Raw genomic sequence first — 23,540 nt, forward strand, 5'->3', positions numbered from 1 at the left:
CAAGATTATAAACCAAAAGTAGTCATAACCAAGTTCGACAAAATTACGTTTCACCAAAAGGTGTACACTAAAGAGATCTATATTAGCTTCTATAATGGCTTAACACATCCCATCATCTTATTTAGATCTATCAGCTTCAGCTAGCCAGAAACTGTTTGCAGTTTGTTGAACCGTTTTTCACGAACTCTTTAGCCATCAAATTGATCATCTTCGGTATTGTTCCTTTAAATTCCTCAGAACTACCCTGTACAATTTTGTTAGGGTCTGGAACGCCGTCTTTAACCACAACCGAGCCGATCATAGCACCCTCTTCATATGCTTGACATGCCACGAGGATGTCACGTGCACGGTTGCAAAAATGACTGGTAACAAAATCCTCAAAATGCTGCAGAGAAAACATGACTGATTCGATCAGGACGAAAAAATGTCGAGAATGTAAATTTTACAGAACATTGAGCATAGAAAAAAAACTTGCAGTGCGACAGCATAAAAAGGACAGTAAAACTATTATACTTAACAAACATGACTGAACAAAGGCAAACAGGCAATGAAGATTAAACTAGATATTGAAAGATAGAAGAAAATTAATGGATAAACTAGATATTGAAAGATACCTTTGGTGGTTTTCTTAGCGTGTAAATCATCGTCTTTAACGATAGAATAAATACTTCCTCATTGTACTTCCTGGACTTCTTCTCACCTTCAGCCCCAGGATACAAACTTTCATACCCGGGTTCATTAAAGAAAGGTCTAGCATTCAAAATAAGAGCTTGTATAGAAACCAATACTTGTAGCATGGTTGATTGCCCTGGAACCCAAATCTCATTCAGGTTTCCATGCCAGGTGCCCAAAAGGCTTAGACATACTTTACCACAGTTGTATAAATTTGGATTTAACCGGAGACCACCAGAGTAGTAATAAACCATCTGACAATAAATTACCACACATCACTTGAGCACCGTAAAATAAGTTTATACTTAATAATACTCTAACATGAACAATTTTTTTTTGGGAAGTGCACAGATACGCACTAAACATACCGGCGGTTCATGGGGGTATTTTGGAGGGAAGAAACAATCAAAAACAAAAAGGCCATTGTGGTATGGAGTACTAGCAGGTCCTATAATGATAGCCCTTAAGAGATCCATCCTTCCTTTGTAAACTCTCACATTTATAGTTTCTGTAGAAGAATGGAGAGAGGGAGCATGAGCCATTCAAACAAAAAAACTCCAGGTTTTACGAAGCAAAAATTAGTAATTTTCAAGATAAGCTACAAATTTCAGAAATCAATGCACCTGTCCCACACAGTTTGATATGCATAATTTTAAAGATGTTATTCAGCTGAGGAATGTTCATATAATTTCAGTTATGGCAATAGTTAGCACTTGATAAAGTAATTTAATGAGCAACAATTAATTACTTATCCAATTACTATGATAAAGACACATGATTTCAGAGAATGTATCCATATATCAGAACTCACCTGGTAAGTCCTTATCCAGAATCTTCCACTCCTCTTGTATTTGCTTCACCCACTCCTTTGGTTGCTATCAATAGAAAGTGCAAAAATCATATTATATTAACAAGGACAAATTTAGCATGACAGAGAAACAAGATGCATACTCACCCCTCTTGATGAGTTTATATCACTGTAATGATGGTCTGAGAAATCATCCACAACATCGAAATGTTTGAAACTGAGAAACTTTTGCATATCCCCATTTTCTTCATTTCCTTCTTTGCAATCTGACACTGACTCTCTTGGGACTGTTGAAGTATAGGTAGAAGCTGGCTTCAGTTCGCCATCAGCCAAATTTGATGTCGTGGCTTTCTCGCCCAGGGAAGGAGGCAGAACAGAGTCTTTCAACCAAGGAATTGAAGCCTCTACCCCAGGAGGAAGATCCACACTATCAAAATGGGATTGGATAATTGAATAATCATCTTCATATAAGAAATCATCATTGCCACCGTAATCAGAGAAATCATCAGCATATTCATCACAGGCCTCATCATCATCAGCATAGGAAGAGTTAGTACTATTGATATTGTTCGAATTGATCGATGCTGAAGTAGAACTCTTGAAAGGATTGTTACTATCCTCAGACCCTGCTATACTGACAGAATTTCCCTGATCACTGGCTGAAGAATCCTGAAAAAAAAAATCGTAAATGCAATTAAAGAACAACTGGTGAAATAAAGTTAAAGTTGTGCCAAGGGCAAATGAAGTTTCTAATTGAAAAATGCAAAAACATACCTTCACATTGTCTTCCCACTTCTTTTCACAGCATATCATTGTCTTTCCCTTGCTGTCCATTCCAGCTTTCTCAGAACCAATCAAAACCGTTGTCAAATCTTCAACTTGTTCAATATCCATTGCATCAGAAAGAAGAATCTAAACAAGAAGATTGGTTCCTTAACATATAGTTAAAGCAAAATATTTTAAGTGAAAACTTAAAAGAGTTGCATATCCAAGGCTCCAAATAGTGTAATACAATTATATAAAACTTGGAAAATTGATAGTGACAATAGCTTATCCTCAACATCTGTTTTAAGCATTCTTTAGAGATTGGGAAAAAAAAAAAACAGAATGATAGCTTTGTCTCAAGCTTCATGCATAGAAAACATTTCTCAAGAAGTTTATCGTGCAAAATGCTGAACCCAACCTTCACTAGCAGATTTTAACTCTTTCAGTATTTGAAAAGAACAAGAAAACTACAATCAAATCATTAAAAATACTAATTGCCAAATCAACATTTGCATGCAAAAATATTACATGGAAGCTTTTTCTTTAGTATACACGAAAGAAACAGATAATATAAATGAAAATCAATTTGGCAAATCGAAAAAAAAAACAAAACTTGACCTACGGCTCTTCTTGGCGGCAGATAAAAATGTCAAGAAAGCGAAAGGAAGTTAGTAAACACTTTCTTCGCTACCAATTTATTTCAGCTTCTCTTTGAACAGAGAGTAAAGACCTCCACTTTTTCCCCCGTGGAGAGAATTTTCCCAGAAACCAAACAGACTTTAAAAATCCATATAAAGAATTCCATACGAAGCTCATTTAGCAAGAGAGACACTAGCACACGGAAAATTCCGATCAAAAGCCGTCAGTCAAAGTCAAAAGATCATTGATCAAAAAGCAACGAAAACCAAATTACATCCACTCCAACACACGTAATCATACGTTAACGCACGCAAGGGGAAAAATCATATATAATATTTTGGGTTGATTAAAGAATTGTTAAAAAAAGAAAGAACCTGGTTCGGTTTAAGTCGCTCGGAGATCGAAGCGTCGTCGGCACGAAGATTCATACAAAAAGAAGACTGATCTTCCCTACTCACTCGGAAAAAGCTAAAAAAACAATTTCTATAGAGAGGGGAAAACCTAAAATGCGTTTGCGGTGAGCGTGGATCGAACACGCGACCTTCAGATCTTCAGTCTGACGCTCTCCCAACTGAGCTATCCCCGCTACAGAGCACTCGGATGAATCATTTTTTTGTGTACATTTATCAACGCTGGATGGCTTTTAATGTAGAGTCCAAAGTTACCTAAACCCAAAGGGGAAAGTATGAAAAAAAAAATGCTTGGATAATCCTAAATAAAAAAAAATTATAAGTATAATTATAACATCTATTAAACAATTTTAGTGATAAAAACAAATATTATTTTTTAAAGGTCTTGAATTCAAATAATTGTGTTATATGGTGTTTATACATTATAAGAGATTAAAAAATATAAATAAATATTACATTTTAATTATTCCAAACTATAAAAAGTATTTAAAATATACAAGCGTAACCCCCGAACTTGAATAACTTATCGGCACCATGTCAAGGCCTGAATTCCGTTGGGGTTGCTAGTCTTGTTGATTTGATTCCTGCTGCTTTGGGTATTCATTAGTAATCACCTGTTAATGGCTCCTTTTATCCGAGTCGAGACATTATTGCAGTGGGAGTTGTTGCTCAGGACCACAAAGGCCAGGTTTTGGATAGACTTGCGCAGTACAAGTGTGGTGTCTGATACTGCTTTGACCGAGGTTCACGCGTTCATTGTTGCGATGAATTTAGTCATAGAACGAGGTTGGATTAATGTTCATTTTGAATCTGATTTTACTATCTTGGTTAGTAAGTTTCTCGCAATGATGAAGATATACCTATGCCGACGATGTTTCTCAAGTAGGCTAAAGATCGCTTTAAGTCATTTCATGGTTTTCATATTTCTTTAGTTCAACGTTCTTACAATGTGGTTACTGATTGTTTAGTTAAACGGGCTCTTCATTTTTTGTCTTCGTTGTTTTTTGACTCGATTTGTCCCGAGATTATCTCTTCTGAGATTTTGAACGATGTATGATTTATTTAATTCAATATAGTTTGAACACTTTTTTCCTCTCACATGACCAATGTTGTTGAGTAAAGGGAGATTTTAACGAGACTGATTTTCTTAATAAAAAACCCGAACTTGAAAATAAAAACTTTCGTAACAAAAGAAAACTTTCATTAAGAGTTGGTTTAGAGCAAAGATCTAATGTATATTTTTTTTTATTGTAAAAGTTGATAATTATTTTAAAATTTAATTAGTTATTACGAAAAATTATGTTAGAAGTTCAGATTGAATGAGTGATAATGTCATTTGCTTTTAAAAAATAAGTAGTACATATCTAATAAAAGATAAAGTTGTTTATAGAGTATAATAATTGAGGTAATCAATATAAGATTATCCTGGTCTCAATATAACTTATTGGTAGTTTATAAATTTATTATCTTATTTTTAACATCCTAAATTCCGGGTTAGTAGTTGTGGATTTACCCGACAGGTAAGTGGTCCTCATGAAATTCATAAGTAAAGTTTTTGGACTTAATTGGGTTTGTTTTGGGCCCAATTAACCTTAAAAAGGAGATTTTAAATTGTAGAAAAACAAAGAAGGACTAATTGTGCAATTTTCTCATTTTGCAAAGATGAGGGTTTTATATCTCATCCTATTTATTTCTCTTCATTTTCTTCTTCATTTCTTCTTCCTTCGTCTTATCTAATTAGCCATAGTTCCAAGGTAAGGTTTTAAACTTTTTTCTTGTTTCATTTTTGTTCTTAATCCCCTTTGCAACATAGTTTTAAAGAATCAAAGCCTTGGTTTATTCCTAACTAAAGAAAAGCGGGGGTTTCCATACAAATCACCAAGGAGAAGTGTGTGGCTAAGCAAGGAGTTCAATTTCGGGATTCAAACATCAAGGTAATGCATTTCTAATCCTTTAGAGTGTTAAAACTTTCATAAATATGAGAAATTTCTAGGATTTGTGAAAATAAGCATTTTAAGGTTTATACATAATTTTATGATCAAAGGACATTTTAGTTGTAAAGAAGGTGTTTTTATGCTACCTTAAGACCCTAAATAACTTCCTATAGCTTTAAGACATGTTTAATAACCAAGTTATGGCCTTTAGAGTGATTTTTAGATGTTTCCTGAGCCTAAACAAACCATTTCGGGGTTCCAGTATCGCTATGTATCGATAATGGATGAATTGGGGATAAAATTAAGGATTTCAGAAAGGGGATATCGATATTGCTGGGGAGAGTATCGATACTGAAAGTGTTTGGGATCGATATTGGGCTATTTTTTAGGACTTCAAAGCTATTTTTGGTATCGATACTTGACCATGGGTTATCAATACTACAAGTAGAGTATCAATACTACCCATTTTGGATGATTAGATTTGACCCGATTATGGTTTGTAAGAGTTGAGAATGGTCTGTGATGGTAGTGTTAGAGTATGTCCAAAGACCAATCATATGATGATTGTATTGACATATTTTATTTACCGTATTTATCAAATAAAGGAATTACCGTTGTTTTCTTTTATTGTATTTTTGTGCATTAAATAAACTAAAAGATAATAATGTCCGTAAATTAATGTGATTATTATTAGAAGATCCTTAGTCAAGTATTATTATGAGCATGGATAGTAATAATACGTTTAAGACTAACATGTTATTGATTGATGACAATGAGTTGTCATTGACATAGAGATGTCAAAATTAATACATGAATACATTGTTAGAGAACAATATATTGGATTGGCCTGCTATGACCATATGTCTTGGATTATTATGTGATGGTCACGATATTGCTCATAGTGACAACTATATGTATAATCCTTAGACTTGAGATCATTAAAAGAGTTAGTCACGGACATGTTATGTCGAATCATGACTTCCCGTAACTTAGGTAACAATGACATATTGCTAGATATCACTCATTGTTTGTAATATTAGAATAATTCTAATTATTACTACTAATGTTACAGAAACTTACAGAGTCACACCCAATTGTTGAAAAAAAAGAGCAACTTATAAATATGTCACATATGTATAATTTGATTGTACATGAATAACATATGTATTTATTATTAACATATATATGATATATATATGTGAGTAATTTTAATTACACATGAATACCAAATTTAATTAAAATAATGTAATTATACTCTTAATTAAATTCATATTTACATATATATATATATAAGGGATATGTTGGTCTATCAGCCGTTAATCCCTTTGAAAATTTCGAAACTCCTAGAACAATTTTAAAGAAATGTTTTACTCTCAACTGCTTTTCAACAGGGTAAACTAAGTAGAGACCAAGATGATTTTTCGTAGAAGCTAGGATTCAAACCATTCGTGAAGTTCATTAGCCGCTGTTGTCTTTGCTAATTTTCAAGGAACCCAACGTAAATAATCGCATCCCTTCCTTCCGATTTCAGATTTAACGTATTTGGATCACTGGTTAGACAGTCGCGTTTTTTTTTTTTTGCAATAAAAGAATTATTGGTTTCATCCAAATTTCTACTAAAACCCACAATTAAATGGGATTCATTCGAATTTCTAACATGAACCCAGAATCAGAATCATTGAAGATAGTTCACAGCTGCTAGGAAAATTTGGCAGCAAACTTACAATCATGTACCATATATATCTGCATATCTACTTAGCCATATAGTAATTTGTATGGATATCAGGAAAAAAAAAGATGCAATACCGATAAACTTTTTATACCTCGCACAAACTACTTCGTCAGAAAGAATCAAATTTTCTGATTGTATTTGTCTTCACCTTCTCTTGGAACACAGTTGTTTGAGGTTTTTGTTTTCTTCGACAAGTCCATGGATTCTAGCCAATCTGCACGAGTGTTCTACGGTCAGTTTGTAAATAGGAGGGGACTCCCACGGTACGATCCCGAAATCATCGCTATACTCCACCATTCCTTCAACAAAGTATTGCCAGACTAAGGCACCTGCCCCAGACCCTTTCTTCTTTGCAGATTTATAAATGATGTCCAGAATGGTTCTATAAAGCAGCTCTCTTTGGGAAGGCTGGTAGTCTTTGTTCTGGTCCGACAAGCCGTACTCGGTGAACATAACTGGCTTCTTCAGTTCCTTGTCGCAATCTTCAATGTGCGAGCACATCCACTTGGAAACGTAGTTCCGTTTTTCTTCAAACCCAAGATGATGAAACCTATCAAAGAGGGTATGGAAAAAGATTAGAGAAAATGCTTATTGAAGACACAGCAGTGCCTACTAGAAAATGATTAGGCTTATTCTGTATCATGCAAAAGATATTTTACATGCATACTGGTACAATTTCATGAATAGCGGTCAATATTGCTTACCATTGGTCGGCGTATATATGAACAGAGGCAAAATCAACATGCGTAATGTTCGAGTTGCGCATAAAATCAGACCCAAGGAGTGAGGCCCACTCTTCCGGATTCACAGTTTTCTTCTTGGGGCTTTTTGGACCATAAAAGCCTTCTAAGCCGATGGTCAATAGATGGTTTCTGTCAATCGATTTTATGAAAGCGGACATCTCTTCTAACCAATCCTGCAATGGTATGCCGTAAAATTGAACTCCATTAAGATACAAAACGGTAAATCCTGGAAGTAAAACCTCGCTCTTTGAGATGAACACATACAACATATAAAACCCGTTTTCTGAAATATGAACATGTTGCACAACACAGTCGCATTCATCTAAGTTGAGCATAATTGGTCAACGATTATACAGAATTAGTGCTTAAAAGAACATGTGTACGGTCTGATGTCATAACTTACTTGAAGAGTATCCCCAGAAGGATCGGTCATGCAACGGGGTTCATTGATCAACTCCCAAGCAAAGATGGCGGGATCATTCCGATATTCAATTCCAGTGATGGTGTTCTTCCTGGTAAGGACAGTCTGGGAGAAAGAAATACATCACAATAAGACTTCATTGCACCTTAGAAAAGCATTTTTGAAATTATTATCCATCAAATATAGAAAAAGAGCATTGTAAGAAGAAACTACATTGTCATGTTTCTTAAAAGTTTGTAATGAGGTTCAGTCTATACATCGGTAGAAAGAAGAACCCAGAAAGATACTGTTTTCCAACTTATTGGCCGGCACCCAGAAAGAATCATACTTGTGCCATACCGCCGAATATGCTCAAGCTTGTAGCGATGCATCAATGATGAATAATATTTTTGCATTTTCAAAAGGAAGACAACAGGCTAACATAACCCCTAGTTTTTTTAGAAAAGAAAGATAAATGGAACTATACTATACACTTCCCTTTGTCCAAAGATGAAAAAGAAAAAGGAAAGCATAACACTTCATACAGAGAAACAACACATTTCCTTTCACTTTCAGTTCTCTTTCACAATCAAATTGTTGTAACTTTTGTGTTTGTCATCAACAAGCGAGACGCCTGGTACTTGTTGTTTACAGGGCTATATACAGTAAGCACTAAATTTATAAACAAGTTGATGCGACATTTGCAGAATCGGGTTCCCCTTTGAACATTAAGATTTATCTATTTGAACATTGTAATGTCAGTACTCCAAGAGCAATTCACAGAAGATATGCAGTGATACATATGCTTCGTGATGCAGGGGAAGAAAATTTTCATTATTCAAATATGAGGAAAAGATATTGGTGAAAGTTAGATAGACGATGAGATACCAGGACGTAATTCTTGAAATATTTGCGGATTGATGGATCATAGAAGAAGGAATCATTAGAAGAGCTCAAACCAATGCCTTCTTGCCACGCCCAGTTGACATACTGCGTCTTTCCACCATATGGCTGCAAATTATTTACTAAGCTCAGAAGCAGCCTGACTCCATGCTGCCTTGCTTCTGCAATGACATAATCCAAGGCCTGGAAAGACCGATATTCATCAACATAAATAACAATACCCGAGAAAATGTACGCTACTATCATACTAACCGACATTCGAGAACACAACTGAGTTGATTATTCAATGATTTTTGACAGATTTCTAATCAATCGGCCTAGAAATAGAAGCAAATTGAAATCCGAATAGCTTATCCTGCTATTCTATTTCATTTCCAACTTTCTAGATTACAGTTTTAGAGAGCCCTATCATATTTATATTCAAGACAATACTAGTTTAGATTAGCATCTGTGCAATAATCTCTTGTAAATTTGAAACCAAAATGGAGCTTGCATTGAACACACAGATCATATAGGATTGAGATTATACAACTGATAATTTGCGATGCAAATATCAAAATTTACAAAAAAGAAAAACCCAAATCTCGAACAAATACCATGAAAATTCGCTCATCGAATTGCCCTGGGGAAATCTGGAGAGCATTATAGCCACCGTCATTAAAGGCCCAGGTTCTACAAACAGTGAGACCCATCCTTGCACCAGCTTGAAGCATTGCACTGACCTTAGGTCTAGTATTTTCCTCCACAGAATGGGACATTAACCAGTAAGAATTCCAGCCATTAACGTACAATGGTTTCCCATCTAAAAAGAACTGAGTCCCATTCCTTTCCACAAAACTTAATCCCCGTTCCCTAGGGAAACTACTAAGCTTCAAATCACCAAAAGACATAAAAATAAAAGCCATACACGAAGCAAATCCAAGAATTGGGTATAACATCCCATTGCCAGCCATCGTCTTCCTATATATAGTTAGCAATCTGAAAATCAATCAACATAAAAAAATCCCAGATAAAAAAGATGAAAAAAAAGAGATTATTTGGGTACCCTTTTGGCTCTATTTCAACAAAGTTCCAAAATTTGAGGATACCCAAAGTGGAGATTACAGATTTACAGTACCTTAAACTCCAATGCAAACGCAGATCCTTCTTCATAAGGTTACACACAAAAAAACAGTATAAAGATGACTCCTTTCAAGACATAACAAACAGGGGCAGATAGATTTGCAAGTTCACGGGTTTCTATTCAGGATTTTGGGGGGTTTAATACCAGAAAACGAGACCACATGAAGGAAGTGAAAAGGAAGGGGCAAAGATTAAGAGAGCTTCAAAGAAAAATGTAAGATTGGGAATGGTGGAATGTTGGTATCAGCAATCTCAGATATAAGCACTGCACCTGATTTCCCCCCAAGTTTCCTTGGATTTTACTATAGCTACTCCTGAAACAAACAAGTCTCTTTCATTTCAACAACACCCATGGATTAGATGGCCAATGTGATTACCTCCCCCTGTAAAAAAAACAAAAATGAATATTTGCCGGAGAAAAACACTACGAAAATGATAACAATAAAGAAAAACAATTTCAACCCTCATTTGCAAGGGGAACTTGGATTCTCTTGGCGTTTGCAACTGCCAAAGTCTGGACCTTTTTCTCTGGTTGTTTGTTTTAAAATAGGTTAAAATAAGAGTGGGATTCCATTTGTTGTGTGATACATGGTCGGGTCTGATATGAGAAATCTGATTAGGTGAGGGAAATTGTGAATGATGACCGACAAAAGTTTTCCCATGTGAAGAGCCCGACAACGTGGGCTACACTCATTGCACATCTATACTTCTTTCTCTCAGCGAGAATTTTTCCTTTGATTGTTGCTTTATTTGACAAATTAATTCTCGGTCATGTAATCACCCTCTACTTTGAACTATTTCGTAGGCAATCGGAAGACTTTTTCAGATGTGGTATTTTTAAAAGTTTTGATTAAATTTAGACTTAACAAATAATGGGTAAAGTACACAAATGGTCCATAACTATAGGATACTACTTTATTGAGTCCATTAACTATTAAAAGTTATAAAATGATCATTTGAATATTCATTATATTCTAAACGCGTCCTTTTCCGTTAAAAAATTAACGACAATCTAAGTTGTATGTTATCCTATTGACTGAGATATGAGGTGAAAGCGACTCACCTAATATAGTTTGCTCCATTTGCAAATGTCAAAATTTGTACCATCAACCTTGCTTAAAGGATCTAGTGTCTCGCCCACTAGACCAACTAGTTGTTCGTCATCATTTAATTGTTATTGATAATTAACGATATTGATGTGAAGGTTCATGGTACTATAGAGACTTAATATAGAGGACAATCCCATAATCTAATTTGTTTTATTCACAATGTTATAAATCAAATCTCTGAACTCGCTTAAAAAATTCAATATTTCATTTCCACTAGATCAAATGATTATCGATAGAAACGAGCTCTCTTGCTTGTTTATATAAACAACCTATTATCCCAGTTACTCTTTTTTAGTATTTTACATTCTAGATCCATAAAGTTAATTTTAACTCTCAATTGGATTACAAACTTTAATTATATTATATTATATTTGGTAACTTTTATTATTAATAAACTAAATCACTCACATTAACACCGTTAAATAATTTTAGGATAAATTATACATTTTGTACCTCAATTATCAATTTTGGTCTATTTTAGTACTTAAATTTTTTTTTAAAAAATCAAAATCATACCTAAAGTTTAATTTTTTTTCCTTTTATTACCCTCATTCAAAATTTAGTGTGTTTAATACCTAAATGGAACAAAAGTTAAACGTTAGGTATGATTTTAAAAGAATTGAAAGTTTAAGTATTAAAATGAACCAAAACCATTGTAGCTTAGGTACTAAATGCATAGTTTACCTATAATTTTAATAGAAAAATGAAATGATACTTTTACTTGATATATATTTTACCTATTATGTAAAATAGTATAAGGCAATATCTGTTTAAAGATACCTCTCAATTATTTGACATTGAACGCTTATAATCCCCTGATATTCCTGGTGCTTGAACCCGGGACCTCAAGTATAACATCAATTCTTTTAACACTGAGATCGCTCAGTTCGTGCAATTTATTTTTTTTAATTTACTTAAATGAGACATTTAAGAAAAAAATAACAAAAAATATTTAAATTATTAATTAAACATTATTTTATTATGATATGTAGAAAATATAGAGTGAAAATGATATACTAAATGATTTAATAATATTGATATAAGTGATTTAATTATTAATAATAAAATTTGAACGACATAATTAAATTAAATTAAAATTTTATAATATAAATGAAATCAATAAATTACCCATATTTTGAGACGACAAATTGATTCCCTTATATCATTGTCCATTTGCTTGAAAAGAATACTATAAAAAGCAAAAATTTATCGAACGAGATTTATGCAAAGCACAAAAATGGCGAGAAATTAATTGTATATATTTTGGTAAGGAAATTAGGTCACTGGCCAGCGTGAGGGACCACATTAATGTGTTGATTTGCTATGATTAGGATTATTAATTTTAACAAAAATATATAATAATTATTTTTATTTTAATGGATGATATCATTTCTTTATTTCATTGGTAATTTATATATTATTAACGTTTTGAATATAAATATATAATCATTAAACTTTGTGATTAATTAATAATTAGCACGCAGACTGATCAGTAGTTGGATCGTTAGAACCAAATGTTTGGTGTCGGCAATTTTTTTAATTAATCATTAGTATCCGAACTATTAACCGATTAATTCAGATTGGATATTGCAGAGGCAATGGTAACTCTTACAATCCAGTTTGTTCCATTCACAATGGTCAGGATTCAAATCCTTGATCTTTCTTAAGGAACATAATGTCTCATCTCACTATACCAATTGATTGTTGAAGGTGTCGGCAATCTTTATTCATGCGGTACTACAACAAATTACAAAAACGAATCGTTTTGAAAACTAATTTTTGATATTTATAAATATTGAAATCTATAATAATGTTTAGCTTTTGGCAGTGACATAAACACTCGTTTATTATTTGCTAGCTTTTATTTATAACTATATATTAGATCCGGTGGGACAATAATAAATTAATAATGCAGCTGAGAAGATTTAAAAGTATTGCTTAATAAAGAAAGAGTTACGTGGCGAGGTAGAAATTTAATAAATTTACATTCTGATCCTTCATTTATTAAACTCGTGACGTGTTAATTTATTTCGATAATGATATAACTTTATATATCGTTAATATATATTAAATTAAAATATTTATTTTATAAAAATTATATAGATATACTTTTGTTTTAATTTTTTTTTTACATCTTGTGAGTAATTTTTAAATTCAGTTAAAGACATATTAATTGTACCATGGGTAATAAAGACAGATTTCGACCTTGCAACCCACTTCTGGTATTGTTCAAAGTACTCAAAATTCTCAGTCAAAACCAGCAGATGGTGCATTCCATCACCATCATCATCCTGCTTTTGAAAAGTTACACCTTAATATTCATTTAGTCATCTTCCACTCCAAACAAGATGACCCTAAACCCTAGCATTGATTTAAACAAGTTTCATTGTTTTTTCCTTTTAATAATATAAGAGCTGTTTTATACATCTCCTAGTTGCCATTGTTTTCGGTTATTTATCAAAACGATTTCTCTCCCATGTAGTCTAGTTTTTGAAATAATTATTGACATGTGAGTTATTAATCGATTAATCAATATCATATATTGTAGAGGTGAAGGTGTCCCTCTTAATTTATTTTGTTCCATTCGTAAATACCAAGATTTGAACCCTTGACTTTATATGCATATTTTAGTCTATCATGAACAATTTTATCATTGCCTCACATTATCTCATATGTATTAAATTTAATCCACCGAATGGTGATTTAATTCACATAAACTTAAAAAAAAAGATGTCATGTAAGTCATTATATTTTTAATATTAAATTATTTCGATGTTTATGAGTACCGGGATGGGGTATTTTTTTGCAATAATGCAGTCAGAAAAAAATTGTTCGAATAATACACCCGATAGATTATTTGCTCGAATAAAATGAATGTTACAGTACACATCGGAGTCGCACTAGGCCCCCGCGTCTCCCCAAGGTCGCATAGAACACCATGCGACCCTCCTCTCCCCCATACCACCATGTTTTTTCCCCAATAATAAATTCAAAAATTTATTACATAATATATATATATATATATATATATGTAACAAAGTAAAAAGCATATATTATTGCAAAAAACAACACTGGGAAAGATGCATGGTGGTTCGGGGAGGGGGAGTCGCATGGTGTTCTATGTGACCTTAGGGAGACGCCGAAAGTCCAATGCAACTCCGATGTTTACTATAACATTCACTCTATTCGAACAAAATATCTTTTGGGTATACTATTCAAATAATTTTTTTAGCTGCATTATTACAAAAAATCATCCACCGATATGTATAAGGTAAATTTTACGTTAAGCTCTACTTTTACAAGAAATCATGAGGAATCTTAATTTCTATCATTTGACAATGATGAGATGACCTTACAGTGATATCGACACTCATCAACTCGTTGACCATGTGTAATTATAGGCATTTGTAAGAATGTGCTTACTTCGCTTAAAATAAGAAAAAAATTGACCCAAAAATGATGTAATTAACCTAATAAAAAATTACAAACGCCACTAGTCCGGAAGAAACGATGGGTATATAATATTATTATAGAGGCAAAGGGAGATTGAATCAGTCTTAAACCAGTCACATTAATTAATTTAATAATGTAGCGATTTAGGACAGAGTACAGTTGACTGCTGCTTAGTGTGTTCCATTTTCAATACATAGGTCAACTTCATGTAGATGTTAACTGAAAATTAAAGAACTATTTATGTTTTTGCCTCCTGGCTTGAACTGTGAAGTGGGAACCAAACACCACCATGTCATGTCAGCAACAAAACCAGGCAGATAAAACATTTATCAATTGGGCTAAGAATAATACTGGGTTTCTCCTTATTAACCCAAAATATTATTTTCATTTTTAGGACGCATACATATTAAGCCCATCCCCAATGTCTATTTTAGTTGTCAAGAATTTATTATGATGTACAAGAATTGACTGAGGGGTGAGAAGTTGAATGGAACCGTCTTTAAAATTTTTAAATTATCATATATTTTAAATATTTTTATATTTTTATATTTTTATTAATAATAAGCTTTTATTCCTTAAAATTTTATATGTTTGTCACCTTCAATATTTTAAAAATTTTATCTATTAACATAAAATCTTGCATTTGTTCTTTATCAGAGTTTGTCTGAGTTATAGGTTGTGTAAACTATAATTTATACAAAATTAGCTGACCTTTATTCCCATATGTAAGGGGAGGTAGGATAGTAGGCTGCCCCCAACGCCAGGTTAAGAGCAGCTTCCGTGGGAGACCTCCAAATTATGAAATGCCATCCGTGGGACTCGATCCCACGACCTCAAGGTTTTTTTTAGTGTCACGTGTCATGTTTAAAGTTTAAAGTGAGATTTTTAGAATTTAAGATTTAAGATTTTAAGTTCAAACATACATAATTATTTATACAACTTGTATATATAATAATTTCTTATTATTATCTTAATATTTTCGTATATATTCGAAATTTATGACCGTCTCTTTTAACAATATCGTTTAACATGGATTTTTCCACCTAAAACGAGTCACTTAAGATTTGATTACTTTAGGCAGGAGAAGCTACGTTTTAATAAACGCTCTCATTTCAAATGGCCATGTGAATGTGAAGATGGTCTGGGTGAGACCACTTTCAATAATTATACGGTAGATGGTCCACAACCGATCACTTGAATATTAGGAAGACGTCAGATATTCGAATATCCGATTCGAACATATCATTTATAATTAAAAATAAAAATTATTAAAAGTAAAAAAAAAAAACTAAAATTAGAAAATTATTATTAAAATATAAAATTTTTAAATTAATTCTAAAATTATTACTAATAAAAATATCAGAATATAAATGATACATTGGTTTTAAATATTTCATCTTGAATGGTTGAATGGTTAATATAAAAAATTGAACAATAAAAACGCCAACATTTAAAATTGAATAATCAAAATATAAATTAAAATAACTAATTGTAAGAATATTTTACAAAAACATTAACACCCTACCATGGGTGACTGTTTAGATAATTTACCTAAAATATATTTGTTTAATCGATTGAATAAAAATCGAATACCCACTTAGAAGGTGGTTTAAGTCATTATATATATATATATAGACTAGAAATAAGCATGGATCTCAGATGCATTTGTTATTTTAGGCTGGGCTTTGGGAGAGCTCCCCATTAAATATAAGGTTATTGAGCTTGGGGTTAAACGTACATTTATTTTTCCGGATAATTAGATAATTTAAAATTGAAATTTATTCTATCCGTATTTGATTATTCAAAATTTTTATTTAATATTTGATCTGAATTATCTGAAAAAACGAAATTAATCATCTAAATATTTGGATCGAATCATCGAATAAACAGCTCAAATTATTCGACTCTGATATTTTTTACCCACCCCTACTCACCCTACACCTTCAAAGAAACTCAAGACCAGCTGTGTTGTATATATGATGTGCAGGTCGTAATTCCATTTATTCAGGGAACCAACAAAAACAGGAGTAACTGTAACATAGCCCTGTGATAACAAAAACAATGTCTTAGATGGAGAAAAGAGAGTAAAAGTCGACAAAAATCGACATTTTCTTCTTCAAATATCCACAATGCAAAAACCTGATTCCGGCTAAAATAAGGCCTAAAATCACTCCCCGGAGTTCTTCCCGACGAGTGCATAGTAGCCCAAAACGGCACAAACAGCAGCTACTAGGTTCCCTTCCTTCAACAAAATCTTGAACACGGAGCCAGCGATCTCTCTCGTGATTTTCCTTCCTTCAACCACTAAAGTCCTCTTCGGTTTCCCAAAGAAAGCGAGCAAAACCACAATAGTTATCCACGTGACCAAAGTAGCCGGAACCGCCACAGCCAGCGCCGCAACCATGGAAAGCAACCCGAAAACCGCACCGACAAGGACGGAAGCATATACGGCAGGCCAACCGGAGGAAGGAGATGACGGCTGGGCTTGGACATGTTTGTACCAAGACAGTATCGATTTCAGGGAATTCCACGAAGAAGATAAAAGGATGGCATAAACCAGCACAAACAGAAATACCCATGTTCTCCTTTTGCTCATAATCGTTAGAAACAACGTGTATGGTGACGATGACGGAGGAGGAGGAGGAGGAAGAAGAAGAGGTAGTGGTGCTGAGGTGACGGAAGTGGACGGCGGCGCTTCTTGTCCCTGCTCCTGTTTCATGCCTTTCTCCTCTGATTCTCTCTTATATTTTTTGGATCTTTGGGATGAGATGATGAAAATGTAGATAATATCAGATTTGAGCGACCTAGTTAACGAGAAATACCAAGCGCAGTTAGTATCAAAGTATTTAACTTTCGCACATGGCACTATTTTATTGGGTCGTGTCCATACGTGCTTCGTAAATAGTGTCACAGTTTTGGAATGCTTTGAGCAAAACTATGTACCCAGTAAGAGGCTAAGGACAACATTTACAACTATATTTTTGGTATTTAAATTTATTTCAATAATTAATTTAATCAATAATTATCTTTATCGAACAAAAAATTATATTAATATAAATCATAAAGTTGAAATTAATATAATAAAATGACAATATTTCTTATATAGAACAACTACGTGAACAAAATCGCCTTTTTTAAGTGTGATTTATTTCTACATCAGTTCTTAAAACATAAATACAAAACCTCTTTCATTCTTTAATTAGGCTGAAGCTTGCAAAAATGCAAAAAAAAAAAAAAAAACAATACCTTGCTGGGGTTGCCAAGCACTTTCCTCTCCTTTTATTTTTAATTTCTTTTTAAAAATAATAATTATTATTCCTTGTGGAAAAAGCAATAAAGTGGGATCCAACCAGACACTTGGTTCCTTTGAAAAAAAATTACTATAAAGTTTAGACAGACAGCCTATGCTTTGGTCCTCCATTAATGGACTATCCAACCCCACCAACAATTTTCAATTATGCCTTTTACAGCATTTAACTTCTTTTCTTGTATTACCATCGGCTGTCCCAATCAACAACTGATTGATCAAATTGCCTGTAGGTGGAACTGGAAGAGCCTGCAGTAAGGAATCGAGTCCGGTTACGGTTAGTTTCTTGACATTGTTTCTAACTTATTCCACCATGCTTGGGGAATGCTAACCAATGACTGGTGCAGCATGGTGGAGGTCGCAGCCCCAGGGGAAGCAAATTAATGTACGTATCGGGTCCATTACTTGCTCTGTCCAACGTGGATCAAAGGTTAAAAGAGCATGACCGTGAGATCCAAGAGTTTGCTCGAAGAAGAGCGAGGCATGGAAAGAAAAAACTCTATTATAAACTACAATTGACTTGACAGAAAAAATCATTATTGCTTGTGTCTTGGTGGTGAAGCTGTGGACAAAAGCAGGTAAACATTTGATGCCCAGAGAGATGATATTTAATTAGCTTGTAGCTACTATCAATAGAACATTCATATACTATACTATAGCATGCACAAGTTAGCACCTTGGCTGTAGTGTGTAATCAACTAGTATCTGCATTGTATGACTATCTACTGTTTTGTTGAACCAAAAAATGCATCGCAGGGGTAGCTCAGTTGGGAGAGCGTCAGACTGAAGATCCGAAGGTCACGTGTTTAATCCACGCTCACTGTAGGTATTTTGTTTTTTTACCTTTCTTTAGGTCATCATCATCTATTCCTCCCGGCTCTTCTAAAGTCAATTTACATGAGAGTCGAAGGGGAATACTCCGGCTGGTTGAAGATAAAATGGTGGTGGCCAAAACAGCTATTAAGTTTCAGCACACTCTTTGTCCCCCACAAAGACACTACCGTGAACACCAACAACCCGACCAGGAACTGAAGCAAACTAACAAAAGAGTCGGATGTCGGAATAAACAACTGATCATGTGGAGTTGACCCTGAAAGCTTTTAAGCCGTTTCAACCCCAAGATGTTGATTATGTGGGGTGACTTGAATTGTTCAAAAGAGTTCAGGATACAGCTTGGATTTCTTTCAGCTGTTTGATGGATTGGATATAAAGGACTTTTGAATTCCTTGGCAGTATTGGTTTAAATGGTGAATTCAAGTTGCTGAAGGAGGTTATTTGTTGTAACTTGTAGGTGATAGTAATTGTTTACATAATTTATAAACGTGGGTTGCATGAGTTCTACTTCTAAGTCTGCGGCTGTTGAAGATAGCCGTGAGAACCACCAAGGGAGGCTGAAGCGAAAACATTCATTAGACGAGTTTGTTCGACGAGCTAATTCATCGGGAAGAGAGGAGGTTATTCATCAGATTCACAATACCGGCAAAGCAGATGCCTTTTCTGGTACTTTGATCATCCTGCACCCCTAACCAGACACCTGATGGTTGCTGCAAAAATAAGAAAGTAGAGATTTCCCGGAGCAAGATACCACAACAAATTTGTCAATTTTTGACGAAATTTCTATATGACATTATGTATAACATCACAAAACATACTATGCGATGTTTTTTTTTTCTTCTTTTCGACATATATATTGATTAATGATATATTTTTATGACAATTTCAGAAATGATCATTGATTTTATTCACTATATGCTTGGGGCCAAAATCTTCCCACCAATTTTTTTAGTGGGAAATCTTTTAATGACATTTAGATAAAATAATTACATTGTAAAATCGTCTCAAATAAAAAAATATATTAGTGACAATTTATTATAATGACGATTCGATTTCAATTAGTGACGTTGCACATTTGTCACAAATAAATTTTATTCGTGACAATTTAATTCGTCATATTTTATAAGACATTAAAAGTTATGTTTTATTATTGCCACAAAAAAAATAGTTTTAGCATGACGAAATCAATATTTGTCACTTATTGCTATCTTTTTTTTTAATGACGATTTTAAAATACGTCATGAATTTATGCCACTTAATGTTAAAAAATAAGATAATTTAAAAACATTATTAAACAATGCAATTTATAGAATTTGTTTTTGTGTTTTTAATTTTATTGACATTATTTTGTATTAGATTATCTCACATTTAAAAATTTCTTTAGAAAAAAACATAAAATAATAAATCGTAAAAAAGAAATGGTGAGATGATTTTTTTTTATATATTATTATACTTCTATGATTACCATGATGTTACATCAAAGTGTTTAGGGAAAAATAGATATTTATACTTGATCATAGAAATACCCATAAAGCTCCAATATTTAGATACATATAACATCAACAATCTTAAAATATAAAATATTACTCTTTTAATAAAAATAAAACAAAAGAAAAAACTAATATTATAAAACAAGTGTCATACAAAAATTAAATTATAAAACTCTTAGATTATCAAAACAATAAGTTTCAACATAAATAACATCAACCGTCTTTGTATGAAAAGTAACAATCACACAGTTCATATGGAAACAACATAGCTACAAATAAGTTCTACATCAGTATCATATTCATCACATTTAATTTCATCTCCTCCAATGTCACCTTCACTCTTTTGATCAGTGTCAATCAAAGCATTCACATTGTCTACAAGATCCTTACCTTGATTAAGAATCAGATTACACCTCTTAAAAGTTTAGCTATTTCTATAGTGATCTTATATGTTTCAGCTAGAGCATATTTTCCTACAAGCTGTAACAATACACATTCACTGAGTACATAATGATTGAGTGCTTAATAATTGAATGAAAATGAACTAGGCAATCTCATTCAGATTCAGATCATTCTCCCTCTGAAGTACCTCTCGAGCCTTTGTCCTAATGCTAATAAAATCTAAATGCATAACTTTGGCTTCTGAAGACCATAAACAGAAACACTGACCCTTGACTCTAGACGCAGTGAACCTAGCAGGCAGGCCTCGCAGATCATTTAACGGATTCGAGTCTGCTGAAAAACAGGATGTCAGACGACATATGCCGAAGACCACATAATTGCCACTGCCAGTATGTAGAAGAGCCTGCGGTGAGTAATCGAGTCCGGTTAAGGTTTGTTTCTGGACGTTGTTTTAAACTTTTAATCAGAGGCCATGGTTACAAATAGATCAAATCATGCATAACTAAGATTTATCATCAACCACATTCTTAATTTCATCGAAGTTAGCGTGAAACCAATGATTCCTTTGGGCTTTTAGCGTGCACTGTTTCTTATGAATGCTAACCAATGACCGGTGCAGCATGGTGGAGGTCCCGGGCTCAGGGGAAGCAAAATGTACGTATTGGGTACATTACTTGCTCTGTCGAACAACATAGATCAAATGCTAAAAGAGCATGACCGTAAGATCGTAGGAATCAAGAGGCTCCTTAAAGAAGAACGAGGCATGGCAGGAAAAAACTCTGTTAATAAACTACAATTGAATTGACAGAAAAATTCATTATTGCTCGTCTCTGGTGGTGACGAAGCTGTGGGAAAAAAGCAGCTAAACATTTGATGCCCAGAGAGATGATAATTAATTAGGTTATAGCTACTATCTACTATGAATGTGCCCTTGATCTTGCATTTATATCACTCACAGCCTTAGTGCTTGGATTTAGAATTATATGGATTAGAAAATGAATATCAATACAGAGATGTAGGTACTCTTCACTCCAAAATTTCAATTGATATTCATCATAATATAGATCGAATTTGATGGAATAAATAGAACATCCATATATTATAACATGCTCAAGTTTGCACCTTCGCTGTAGTGTTTGATCAACTAGTATCTAAATTGTATTAATATTATTTACTTTGTTGGAAGAAATAAAACAACTGCGGGGATAGCTCAGTTGGGAGAGCGTCAGACTGAAGATCTGAAGGTCGCGTGTTCGATCCACGCTCACCGCAGTCCCTAATTTTTTTTGCCGATCCATACTTTCAGGTTTATTTTTGGTTGGGTTATTCTCTCACAAGTCATTTACAGAGAGTGATGCCCCTCTGTATATCTTATTGACGACAAAAGAAATCCTGAAAACAATAACAACAGATTCCCCTCTATAACCCCTCAAACCATGCTGACCAAAACGCTAAAACCCACCACCAACCAAGTAGGACATGCTGCTCTGACTGAGCCCGATTTCCGCTCCGACGACGGAGCTGGTACCCCGTCAGCCGAATCACACGGAGCCGCAGCGGACGAGGGAGAAGGAGAAGCAGAAGGAGGCTGTTGCTGGGGTGGCTTGTGTCGTACGGCCATGACCACGACAGCGAGCTTTTTCCCTTTGTTGCAATTATCAGCGTTGCCGGTGATGAAAAAGAATGGACCCGACCGATCAAACTTGAAGATCGAATCTCCTTCCGTTAAGGACTGGATCGGGTTCTTGGTGTTGCAGGAGAAGTAATCTTCTTTTGTTACCAACAACACCGAGTCTGAACCTTTCTCGTACTTGAAAACTGCAACAAGTTCAACAAGAAAACACCCAAAAAATACTGCATCAAATCATCAGTTCTTAGTAAAATCATGTGAAAAAATGAGAGAGAAATGGATATATGCTTACAGAGAGTGTCATTGACTTGAAATCTCATCCTCTCAGACCAATGGTTGTAATTCTCAGAAGGAGTAACAACCCAACCATCTCTACCACCAACGTAGAACTTGTAACCCTGAGTTGAAGTGAGAAAACGCAGTATCATCACCACCATAATATTTCTTTCAAACGTCATTGCTACTGCAAAAAAAAAAAACACCTTAAGAGAAGAAAATCTATATATATGAGAGAGTTGAAGCAGATTGAAGCCTGGGGTTTTGTAAGGAATATATATATATATATACACAGAATGGGAATGGAGGGAGGAAGTTTCCGTTGTAAAAGCATGGAAATGGTGAGTGCTTTGGGATGAGTTTTTTTTTTTTTTATATTGTAGGACCTCTCTAAGTTAGGTTAAAGAATTCAATCTTACAAGATAACCTCCAAAAGGACTCAAAGAATTCACTACTCTGTTCTTCACTTTTTTTCAAGATTTCTAGTCAATGCGATTTAAACCTAAGATATGTGACCAATTCATAATCTCAAAAAGCCCTTACTTTGTCCATTGACCAAACTGCAGTTTTGGGATGAGTTATAAGATGAATGGAGTAGGCTGGTAATGGAATAGCAGAGGCGTTTTATTGGGAGTCGTTATTTCTTGACTATTTGTACTCTTACACGTGGCGAACATGCAGGTGATTTACCGGTCATACAAACTTTCCTAGCTATCCCTAGCCAGGTTAAGACAAGATTACTGAGTTCCCTGCTTAACAAATATTATGAAGGAAAACAAAGAAGAATTTATTGAGCAACCTAGGTGTGAAAGATAATATTATTTTCTTCAAAATTTATGAGTTTAAGTAATTATGCTTATTAGTTTAAGATGTATTTATTATTAATTAATTAAAAAATTAAATAAATATTA

The 23,540-nt window shown here is 33.9% G+C and overlaps 4 protein-coding genes and 2 non-coding genes across 8 annotated transcripts; 1 reads left to right on the top strand and 5 right to left on the bottom strand.

Annotated features, from left to right (window-relative positions):
- Positions 1-5: 5 nt before the first annotated feature.
- Positions 6-3,408, bottom strand: LOC120175364 (putative ubiquitin-conjugating enzyme E2 38). The gene is made up of 7 exons (XM_039181994.1): positions 3,259-3,408; positions 2,255-2,392; positions 1,628-2,149; positions 1,484-1,547; positions 1,041-1,180; positions 615-926; positions 6-385 (listed from the first exon to the last, which is right to left on the bottom strand). The coding sequence occupies exons 1-7, from the start codon at positions 3,310-3,312 to the stop codon at positions 137-139; spliced, it is 1,479 nt and encodes a 492-aa protein (XP_039037925.1). The 5' UTR covers positions 3,313-3,408; the 3' UTR covers positions 6-136.
- Positions 3,398-3,470, bottom strand: TRNAF-GAA. Its single transcript has one exon. It is a non-coding gene; the product is annotated as a tRNA-Phe (tRNA).
- A 3,619-nt stretch (positions 3,471-7,089) lies between these two features.
- LOC120175392 (mannan endo-1,4-beta-mannosidase 2-like) lies at positions 7,090-10,298 on the bottom strand. 2 transcript variants are annotated; one of them, XM_039182021.1, is made up of 6 exons: positions 10,124-10,298; positions 9,603-9,966; positions 8,992-9,189; positions 8,107-8,229; positions 7,665-7,876; positions 7,090-7,510 (listed from the first exon to the last, which is right to left on the bottom strand). In XM_039182021.1, the coding sequence occupies exons 1-6, from the start codon at positions 10,156-10,158 to the stop codon at positions 7,105-7,107; spliced, it is 1,338 nt and encodes a 445-aa protein (XP_039037952.1). In that variant the 5' UTR covers positions 10,159-10,298; the 3' UTR covers positions 7,090-7,104. The 2 variants fall into 2 exon arrangements, with proteins under 2 accessions (XP_039037952.1, XP_039037951.1); XM_039182020.1 differs by having other exon boundaries at positions 9,603-9,984.
- Positions 10,299-16,577: 6,279 nt separating this feature from the next.
- LOC120175575 lies at positions 16,578-17,470 on the bottom strand. Of its 2 annotated transcripts, none has more exons than XM_039182170.1 (2): positions 16,830-17,470; positions 16,578-16,734 (listed from the first exon to the last, which is right to left on the bottom strand). In XM_039182170.1, exon 1 carries the CDS (start codon positions 17,407-17,409, stop codon positions 16,858-16,860), a length of 552 nt encoding a protein of 183 aa, XP_039038101.1. In that variant the 5' UTR covers positions 17,410-17,470; the 3' UTR covers positions 16,578-16,734; positions 16,830-16,857. The 2 variants fall into 2 exon arrangements, with proteins under 2 accessions (XP_039038101.1, XP_039038102.1); XM_039182171.1 differs by lacking the exon at positions 16,578-16,734 and having other exon boundaries at positions 16,741-17,331; positions 17,368-17,424.
- Positions 17,471-21,922: 4,452 nt separating this feature from the next.
- On the top strand, positions 21,923-21,995 carry TRNAF-GAA. Its single transcript has one exon. It is a non-coding gene; the product is annotated as a tRNA-Phe (tRNA).
- Positions 21,996-22,152: 157 nt separating this feature from the next.
- Positions 22,153-22,811, bottom strand: LOC120175533 (early nodulin-like protein 1). Its single transcript, XM_039182137.1, has 2 exons — positions 22,646-22,811; positions 22,153-22,541 (listed from the first exon to the last, which is right to left on the bottom strand). The coding sequence occupies exons 1-2, from the start codon at positions 22,809-22,811 to the stop codon at positions 22,153-22,155; spliced, it is 555 nt and encodes a 184-aa protein (XP_039038068.1).
- Positions 22,812-23,540: the final 729 nt, after the last annotated feature.

This window comes from Hibiscus syriacus, unplaced genomic scaffold (assembly GCF_006381635.1).
Source record: "Hibiscus syriacus cultivar Baekdansim isolate YM2019G1 unplaced genomic scaffold, ASM638163v2 tig00112206_pilon, whole genome shotgun sequence".
In the NCBI taxonomy this organism is placed as follows: Eukaryota; Viridiplantae; Streptophyta; class Magnoliopsida; order Malvales; family Malvaceae; genus Hibiscus; species Hibiscus syriacus.